Source organism: Amblyomma maculatum, chromosome 2 (assembly GCF_055883805.1).
Source record: "Amblyomma maculatum isolate TAMU_Amacu chromosome 2, ASM5588380v1, whole genome shotgun sequence".
Classification (NCBI taxonomy): domain Eukaryota; kingdom Metazoa; phylum Arthropoda; class Arachnida; order Ixodida; family Ixodidae; genus Amblyomma; species Amblyomma maculatum.
This window is the reverse complement of record NC_139345.1, coordinates 106640303-106649658: the sequence shown is the minus strand read 5'-3', so window position 1 is coordinate 106649658 and position 9356 is coordinate 106640303. Positions and strand designations below refer to the sequence as shown.

At 50.0% G+C, this 9356-nt stretch overlaps 1 protein-coding gene across 1 annotated transcript; it reads right to left on the bottom strand.

Annotated features, from left to right (window-relative positions):
- Nucleotides 1-3086: 3086 nt before the first annotated feature.
- On the bottom strand, nt 3087-5957 carry LOC146199493 (neprilysin-2-like). Its single transcript, XM_084592136.1, has one exon. It carries the CDS (start codon nt 5955-5957, stop codon nt 3087-3089), a length of 2871 nt encoding a protein of 956 aa, XP_084448262.1.
- Between the last annotated feature and the right edge of the window lie 3399 nt (nt 5958-9356).

The window sequence follows — 9356 nt, the reverse complement described above, 5'->3', positions numbered from 1 at the left end:
AAGTGCTTAGGATAACTGGAGTTGTTCACCCAGACACAAAAGGGAAATACGTTTACAATGCAAACCAGGAAGTCGTCCATATCATTAAAAAAAGAAAAACACTTTGTCTGAGCCTTAATTTTCAGGGGTTGCAGTTCCGTAAGGATGATAACATTTGGCAGCTTCTTCCACTCGTCTATTTACTGAACCAGAAGTTGATATCTCAAAGAACAGGTTCCGCGGTTTTAGGGGGCAGGTTTGGGGAGGGTGACCAACAAAGTACGGAGTAGTGAAGAAAGAAAAAGTGCGCCTGATTTTATCTTTAACGGCGAACACAGGGGCTACTGAAAGCTGATAACTCTGGCGTTTTCCTGATTAGCGCTATGGCTGACAACATTGAAAACACAAAAGCAACTGCATGTAAGCGTCATTTGGGTCAAATATAACATGCATTGGCGCGGTGATGCCACGCGGAAACAATTACGAACGGTAGTGTATGTGTCGATTTATGCCTAACCACCACTCATTTAACATAGGTACCGCTGGCCTGCTAGCACCTGAAGATGAAGCACGTATCCCAGAACCCTTTGCATGTGGTATCCGTGAATACTATACATACACGGGAACAGTTAGTTTTCACACGGGAAAACATCGAAATGTACGGGGAGACCTGAGGATAGCTCTTAATAATATTAATAAAAGAATTGTTGGAACAATAAATTTAGTGGCTTAGCGCGTCAGTCTAATATGTGGAGTGGTAGAAAGCCCCAGATCTAGTCCCGGCACGCAGGCGGCAGGCTTTGGTCTCTATCCCCGCTCTTTCCACAGCAACGATATAGAGCGGCCCTAAAAGATAGCGCTCGCGGCGTGGCACGTCTACTCAACGAATCGGGTTACGTACTGGACCGATGGAAGCCCCTGGTAAGTTCTAATGTCTCTCTCCCCTTGTAGTGGGTATAGTCCGGCTGATGATGATTACGAAGCTTACCTACATACCTTATCTAGCTTACCTGCCTAGCCTCTGCTTGTCTTGTCCTATATATACCATATTTTATCCACTTACCTTAGCTTACCTACCTGCCCAACCTTCACTTACCTTGCCCTATCTTACCTTACCCATCAGTCAGCCAGCCAGTCAGTCGGTCGGTCGGCCGGTCGGTCCGTCGGTCGGCTGGTCGGCCCATCGGTCGTTCGGCCGGTCGGTTGGTCGGTCGGTCGGTCGGTCCGTCGGTCGGTCGGTCCGTCGGTCGGTCCGTCGATCGGTCCGTCGATCGGTCCGTCGATCGGTCCGTCGATTTGTCCGTCGATCGGTCCGTCGATCGGTCCGTCGGTCGGTCCGTCGGTCGGTCCGTCGGTCGGTCCGTCGGTCGGTCCGTCGGTCGGTCCGTCGGTCGGTCCGTCGGTCGGTCCGTCGGTCGGTCCGTCGGTCGGTCCGTCGGTCGGTCCGTCGGTCGGTCCGTCCGTCGGTCCGTCGGTCGGTCCGTCGGTCGGTCCGTCGATCGGTCCGTCGGTCGGTCCGTCGGTCGGTCCGTCCGTCGGTTTGTCCGTCGGTTTGTCCGTCGGTTTGTCCGTCGGTTTGTCCGTCGGTCGGTCGGCCGGTCGGAGGTTTAATACATGCGAGGTCAGGCTGCGGCGATGGATTGGTTGCCTTTGCACCGCTCGGTGAAGCTTCACCGGAGGTTCGAATCGTGTTCGAGGCCCTATGCGGTGTATCTTTTATGTGTTTTATTTACTATTCGCCCACAACGTGGTACGTGACTTCCTACCGTGCAGTCACGTAGTCAAGCCCCTACCAGAAATTCGCCAGAGCTTGATCTCGCCTTCAGTGCAAGCACCATACTGTCGCGCATGCGGAACAGAATGTCATGTAGGCCACATTGGCTCAGTGCCTCACTCCGTCCATTCATCTGCTAGGCTCCATCCGGCAGCCAATTTAGAGGCTAATTTGCGATAGGGATTTGAACCAGCGACATATATGTAGTACCTCCAAGTAGTGGCAATCTCTCAATAATAAACCGCGAAATAAAACCACGCTAAAATATGCCAAACAGTGCCTTCATAAGTCATAATCGGTTTGAACAAAGTTAAACTCCGACTAACTTTTCCACACAGGTCTAGAAAATCAATCCACTTACCCTCAGCATTTGTGACCTGTTCAAAACTACTTCCCCTCCCTGGTTGCTACATAATTATGGGCAACAGCAACACGTTTTGGTCAGATATGTTGAAATACATGTGCAAATATATTTCTTTAAAAACTTGTGAAAACCGCATCGCGCTACTCTGCTTTCTAATTAATATTAACTTTAACTTTTTTTCTATGACCTTTGAATCGCGATTAATTCAACAACACAGTGCTTGCCAGCCTACTAGATTGCAGTGATCTTTCGCCACGAACCATTAAAAGCTTTATTGTTGTTTTCTATAGCTGCCAACACATTGCCTCATCACTATGATGTAGCTCACAGAACGATCATGTTCCTGCTTTATCACTTTCTTCGTAGCGCAAGATGCGCCTAGCTTTTCCAACCAGTGATCGCAGCGAAGCACGATTGCTTCCGTATCGTTTTAGACGTTTCCAGGCCGGTTATCTGGGTGGTTTTTCGCAGCCTTTAAGTTGAGCGCTGCCGAATTCTGCGGGAATTCGTAGATCAACCATATAGAAAGGATTGGATCAACCGCCGAGCACGCTTGCTGCTATCACTGCCGCCGATTTGCTTAGTTCTTTTGCGGGCGCAAGTCAGACCAATAACGAGTTCATTTGAGCGCAACTCTGCAGTCTCCTCATTTGCTGCCTTCGGCATTGTCATGACCACGTGACACTAACCTGCCTGCTTTCCGTTCTTGATTTCTCTCTCTACATGAAGACAGAAGCATAAACAGAACGACTTCGCGTGGTTTTATTTCGTTTGGAGCACCCAATCGCACAGCAGGTAGTAGACCCATTCCATTTTTCAGCACAGAGCATTTAGTGTCAAACGTTGAAAGACAGAAAACAAGATTGCTGACAAGCAAGTTGCGCACCCTATTGCTATGTGCCTAGGGTTCTACATGCGTGCGGCTGTGGCTCCCTTAAGCTACAAGGCAGACAGGAAGACGCAGGAGTGTTACCAAAAAGAGCAAGCCTTCGATGGGTTCATTTCTGACCCCACGGGGCACTTGAAAACCGCCGAGAAGGGTGCAAACCGCGACACGGCAACGTTCAGCCGTGCCTTGGAGGGCACCGATATCTTGAAATGGAGGCGGTCTCTCGACACCCCGTCAGGCCGCTGCGGCTCGCAGAACGTGGACGCCCAATTGATGAAGAACAGCTTGGTGGGGCTGAGGTTCCTGGGTTGTCCAGGAATGGCAGCTGCCTTTCCGCTGCTCTGAACCATGCGCAAGTGAATGTTGTACAAGGGGTGGACCACCGCGCCATCTTGGACATTCTCTTCCATGAAGACGAACCTGTCTGGCAGCCCCTCCTTGACGTACAGCCTCGATACATCGGCGAAACTGCTCTGGAGGCATTTCGCACGCTGGATGAAGCGGTCCTCCGTCGTCGACGTCCACCACTGGCGGAGGTCTCCGTCGGCGTCAATGGTCGAACCGTGGATGCTTATCGCTGAGAACATGCCGCGCAGCAACTCGCCCAAGAGGAACGGCACGGCCGTTACATCCAAGTTACGCGATATGCTCAAGATGAAGTCGACGGTGACCGGAGACACAGACACCTTGTTAAGGTCGGGTTCGTAAACGAATCCGGGTCGGAAGGCGCTCTCCGTCGCTGTGGCCGGTTCTTGGTATAGACTGAGGTTGTCCCCACGCCAGTAGCTGGCGCGGAGGGTTTGTTGCAGCTTGTACACACCTTCGATGAGGCTGACGTTGTCGAAGAGGTGCGAAACGGCGTGAGGTCGGTGAAGCGCGGTGTCATGGCCGTTCGGTGCCAGGACAAGTCGCAGGCGTTCCATTTTGAGCACGGCCACTGCTGCTTCTTCGTGGGTCAACCACGGTGCGTGAGCGGCAGCCTGTTTCATTTCGTTTCGTGCCAGCTGCTCCATGCGTTGTAGCTGGTCGGCAAGATCGCCGGACAAGAGCGAAGGGGCCTTCTTCAAAACATGGGACCAAACAAGAGCTCTAATGGCTATAGGGTATAGCCTTTCGAGAAAGAACATGCACGCCTCCAGTCTCTTCGGTACACCTTTGAAGAGATGATGAGGGTAGCTGACAGGCACCATGAAGCCGGCCTTGTTAAAAGGGAGGAGAGGGGAGAGGAACACTACCAATTTGTAACCGACGTAGTTGAGGATAGTCCGGGTCGTTAAGTGGGAGATGATGTTTGCGAGTTGGTTGAAGTACACTGGGTCGAGAAGCGCAATTTTTTTGTTTGAATGTGGGGCCAAGTTACCCTCGAGAAAGACCTTGAAGTAGGACTGCCAGTTCCAGTGAGCATACGACCTTACCGTGGCTACAGGTAGCGTAACGTGAAGCAGAGGCACGCTGCGTGAAGAATGGGAAGCCACGATGCTCAATCTCTCTTCCAAATCCATGAGTGCCAGTACGCTCGACAGGACGTCTTTGCCGCTTGGGTTCCACAGAGAGAGGACTTCATAAACGAAATCCCCGTAAGCCTTTATGTCTTTTCCGGGAAATGCATCCTTGTAAAGCCTCAGCAGTATGGGCGGCGAATTAACATGAAGCATAATCTCGTGGCTCGATGGGCGCCTTCTGAGAAACATGCTTACGAGTGTTGCCATCCCAAGCATCTTCTCTGCTTTTGCTGCGATGTTGTGAGCTTCTGTATGTGGGATTGCACCTCCGTACGGCCACTCGTCTAGGCCCACGTCTGCAAGAATTTTGCGGAAGACATCCCAGTCCGTGTCCTTTTTGGAGCCAGGCACACAGCGCTGAAGAAAAATTGAGGCCTCGCTCACGAAGGAAGTTTGCACCTTCCCTGTGTCTGCTCGATGTTTCTTCAGAAACTCCCACAGGCTCAGCATGACCGAGGCGGGCGCCCTGTAGGCGTAAGGCTGTGAGCCGACGTCAGCATTCTTGAACCATTGATTTGAACATACATGTGAATAGAAGTCTTCGCATGGTGAAACAGAGTAGTTCAGCTTGTTATGAAGGTACCGGCCTTGCCACTCGCACGACTCCCAGTCGCAGGCACGCGCGGTCGTGTCCTTCGCTTGCCGGTGGGGGAAGGATTTCGGTGGCGTGGGAAGTCCACGGTGGTTCACGATGGCGCCTCCCGGAGGAAATTCTTCGGATATGACCTTGATGACTTTTCCAGCGGAACCAAAGATAACGATTATGACCAGTACAGCTACAAACGCCAGAGTAAGTGGAAAGCTCTTTGCCTTTTTCGATGTATGCTTGCCCGTATCCCTACTGGATTCGTTGCTTCGGGAACCACGCACTCCTTCCGAGGGACGATGAGTCCTACTAGCTCTTCGGTGTCTTCGAGAGAAGGAAATGTTACTTCTGCTGTCAGCATCGTCGTCACCCCGTCGCGGCAGAAGCTGTCCGGCAGACCGACTCAAGCTTCGGTCGCGGCGTCGTTTCTTTTTCTTCTCGTTGGACTGCGCAGGGAAGGCGTTAAACCCTGTTGCTTGTGGGGAAGCCACAGGCCATTGCTCCGGAGGAAACTGAGGGAGTTGAGGCGCATCGCAGAAGCGCCCGGAGGGTTCATGACATGGTTGCTGGTAGGCTTGTTGTAAAGGCTGCTGCTCCGCGAAAGGCGGAGGTGTGAATGCGATGCAGTGGGTTGGGTAGGGGTGGTAAGAAGCGTAGTGATCCGGCGTGCACTGCGGCTGGAAGTGGCCCGAGGTATGCGAAGGTAACCAAGGGTCGCACGGTTTCGAAAACTGCGTTGTTGGTGAGATGGCGTGTGGAGATAGGGGCGCCGCAGGAGCGCATTCTCCCGGGTACCTGAAGTGCCTGCGGCGCTTAGAAGGCGGTGAGTGGTTCAGAAAAGCGGTAGAACCGTAAGCATCCATGACGCAAGGCTTACGAGCAGGAGCGGCTGGGTTGCGATGCGAACGATTAGGCTGCGCACGAGCGTTATGCCCCTCTTCCTCCTTTTCGTTTTGTAGAATGGATTTCACGAAATCAGAGCGGCGAAGCTTCCCCGCCACCTAAATGATCCACAATGACGCTCGAGCTATCAGAACGTCCACAAAACGAAAATTAAGAGAAAAATAAAAACAAAATGAATTCATAAACCGAATCAACAATTTAAAAATCCAAATTCTCCATGTTCCGGCCACTTCCGCTTTTCTCAGCGAAGAAGATGGAGCTTAGAAATGACGATGATGAAAACGTTTTATTGAAATGAAATAGCATGCGACCACCATTGGGACAAAAAGCCGACGACACACAATTACCGCTTGTCAGTCGATGACAGCTGGTAATTGTGTGTGACACACCGTAGGTTTGCAGATGGCGATAGTCACCTGCCGGGATTGGTATATGGAAGATGACGGCATGATAGACAGATGGATTTATTGAAAGGAAAAGCAGAGAGGTTGGCCGGAATAATTCAAATCTGGCCTGCTACTCTGCACTGGGGAAGGGGAAGGGGAGAAGAAAGAAGATCATGGTGGGTGACGATGTGAGAGAAGGCATATGAAATATATATGCAGACACAGTAGCTTGCCTCACAAGCGCGAATCAAGCCCGCTGGCGCATAAAAAACGGCAAAGAGCACGCACTGTCTGGACACCCTTCCCCTTGTCCTGCCAAGCGCCCAGCAGCGCAGTTCCTCCGATAAAGGCCTCTTGTCCAAACGCTTCAAGGAAGCAGCTAGCACACTTTTTTCGCCCGCATACACTGGGCACATCAATAATATATGGTCCACGGTCTCTGGGATGCCACAAGTTGAACATTCCGGTGAGTCCACCTGTCCAATTAAATGCAAGTACTTGCGCGTGAAAGCCACGTTTAAACGAAGTCTATGTAGCAAGCATGCCTGATGACGCGGAATATCACGCGGAACATAAAATTTCAATGTTCGATCTTGTGGGCTTTACGCAAACGACGCCATTTTCACCAAACATCACTGGTATTGCAATCGCAGTTTAACAAACCTGTTGTGTTTCGCTAAGTGCGAGCTACCTAATCACCGCCGGAGCGCCGCGGGGAAAGGTTGCTGGCAGGACACGCCCAACAGCCGCTAGAGGTCAAAGAGGGAAATTACATTTAATACTTATTGGCAGCATGGCATGGTTCACTTGGGGACGAGGCCGCCTGATCAGCAAGAGTTGCGGCCTCTCTCCTCAGGTCTCTAGTCCCCTCTACCAAAGACTGCATTGTCGGCCGGTGGTCGCGGCGTCCCTCTTGAAGCTGTGTCCCAAACCTCGTAGCTTGCAGCAGGCGACAGAGCATCAGTTCCTAGTCATCCCGGACAGCCGATTCGTCCAGGAAGGCCCTTCATCAAACGCATGCAACGTCAGAAATATACCACCGCGGAATGAATAGAAACAGTTCCATATTCCCCAGCCGTTCCGGCGAGCTCGTAATATTGTGATCTGTTATGGCATATTGTATGCTTATTATTATACAAGAGCGACTACTTGATTAAGGATAAGTTGAATAAGACTATCGTAATCTTACCGCAATACAGTAGTGTATCGTGATAAAATGATAGGCGTAGCGTGAACACACTTGAAGCATGAAGAATGGGTTAGAGAACAAATGTGAGTTACTGACATTCAGTCGAAATCAAGAATAAATGGGCATCGGCAAGGCATGCATTGTGAAGGCGAGGTAACCGATGAAGGGTGACAGGCTGGATTACAAGGAAACGCAAGCGTCAAAGGCGGTGGCAAAAAGTTAGGTGGGCGAATGAGATTAGGAAGTTTGCGATGGTTATATGGACGCAGCCTGCACAGGACTTGGTTAAGGGCCGGGATGTAGGAGGGCCCTTTAGTGTCCTGCAGTGGGTGTACAGCCGTGCCTCGTTAATACGATGATTGATGACTCGAATTATCGACTCATTTTCTTGGGACCAAGCGTTTTCAAGGAATTTATAGCCCTCGTAAATATGGAATATAGCTATTTGGCTAACGGAAGAAAGGAAAATGCACAGTGCCTGTTGGGGTTCATGTGTTTTTGTCGCGTTAATATGGACAGTGATAAGAACAAAGCATCTATTGACATTATCGGATGCTTAATTTCTGCATTTGAGTGTAAGACGCTCTGTAGATACGCAATCAAGAGGTGCGAACGACTGAGTGTTAATCATTTTCTTGTGTGGTTTTATGGATACAGTGCTCGATTATCTACAGATTCACCTTGCCATTTTCCGTAGTGCATTAATGGCTGTGAAGGAAATTGTCTGTATATTTTGTGCTGCATAAAGAGCCATTTGATCACCCAGTTGAGTGCTAATATGTAGCAGCAGTTTGAAGGATGTGAGCTGTTGTAGTAGAAGTTTAGTCATTTATTCATGAGACTATAGCAAGCGTATTATAAACCATTATACAGACGTTGAAAAGTGGCATCACATTAACGGATTCAATCACGATGTTGATTAAAGAAAGCTATTTGATTACTCTCCATATTTCTTCTTCTTGTGTGAAAGAGAGCGTATTTAGTTTGGCGACCGAGATATTGGGCTTGTAGATCCAAAAATGATGCATGATTTTAACTTTACTGGCCTCCACTGAGCAAGAAGTGTCCAAATCGAACCTGTTCGAGAAACAAGGTGTCCATATTAACAAGGTGTGACTGCAGTCAAGCTGATGATGATGATCATGTAGCCGCGCTACGTGCTCGCTGCGAGATTGCGAACTATTGTAACTGGAATTGCAAAAATATTGCGAGATCGCTATTAATCATCCTAGACTGGCATGTCGATTTTGGTTCCCATGGTCGCGGTAAAGTACAATGTATTCTATAGTTCATGTACGCCCTGACCGCATGAACCCAGCGCGTAGCAGAAGCAGGTACGTTCAGGGGACTGGCGAAGTCAACCATGACTAGCGTATTGGCAAAATGGTCCCGTGTACAGTCCCGGCCAGAATATTACGGAGCACGCCTCCGCTAGAAAATTTTTTGCAACCCGTTACTAGATGAACCCTATACATACATTAATATATACCACTGGTGCGTTTGCAAGAGCACCCAAATATGATTCATGATACTTTCTCTACGAAACGCATGAGAAGCATGAGAAAGTTTTAAAAACCACAGGTGTGTTCCATAATATTTTGGCCGCGCCTGTACATTTCAGTGCTTGATCGCGGCAGAGAGGGGGGGATTCTGGAGTGAAGATGTGCAACTGTGTAAGCGCGCCAAAACGACGACAGACCACCACCAAGACTCTTGAAATGACTTACGCTTGCCAATCGAACCTTCAGTGACGAAACCAACAAGTACGCACGCACAGTCAGCCA

Coding starts and splice junctions, on each gene's coding strand:
- LOC146199493 (XM_084592136.1), bottom strand. CDS start 5,957: ATGGATGCTTACGGTTCTACCGCTTTTCTGAACCACTCACCGCCTTCT.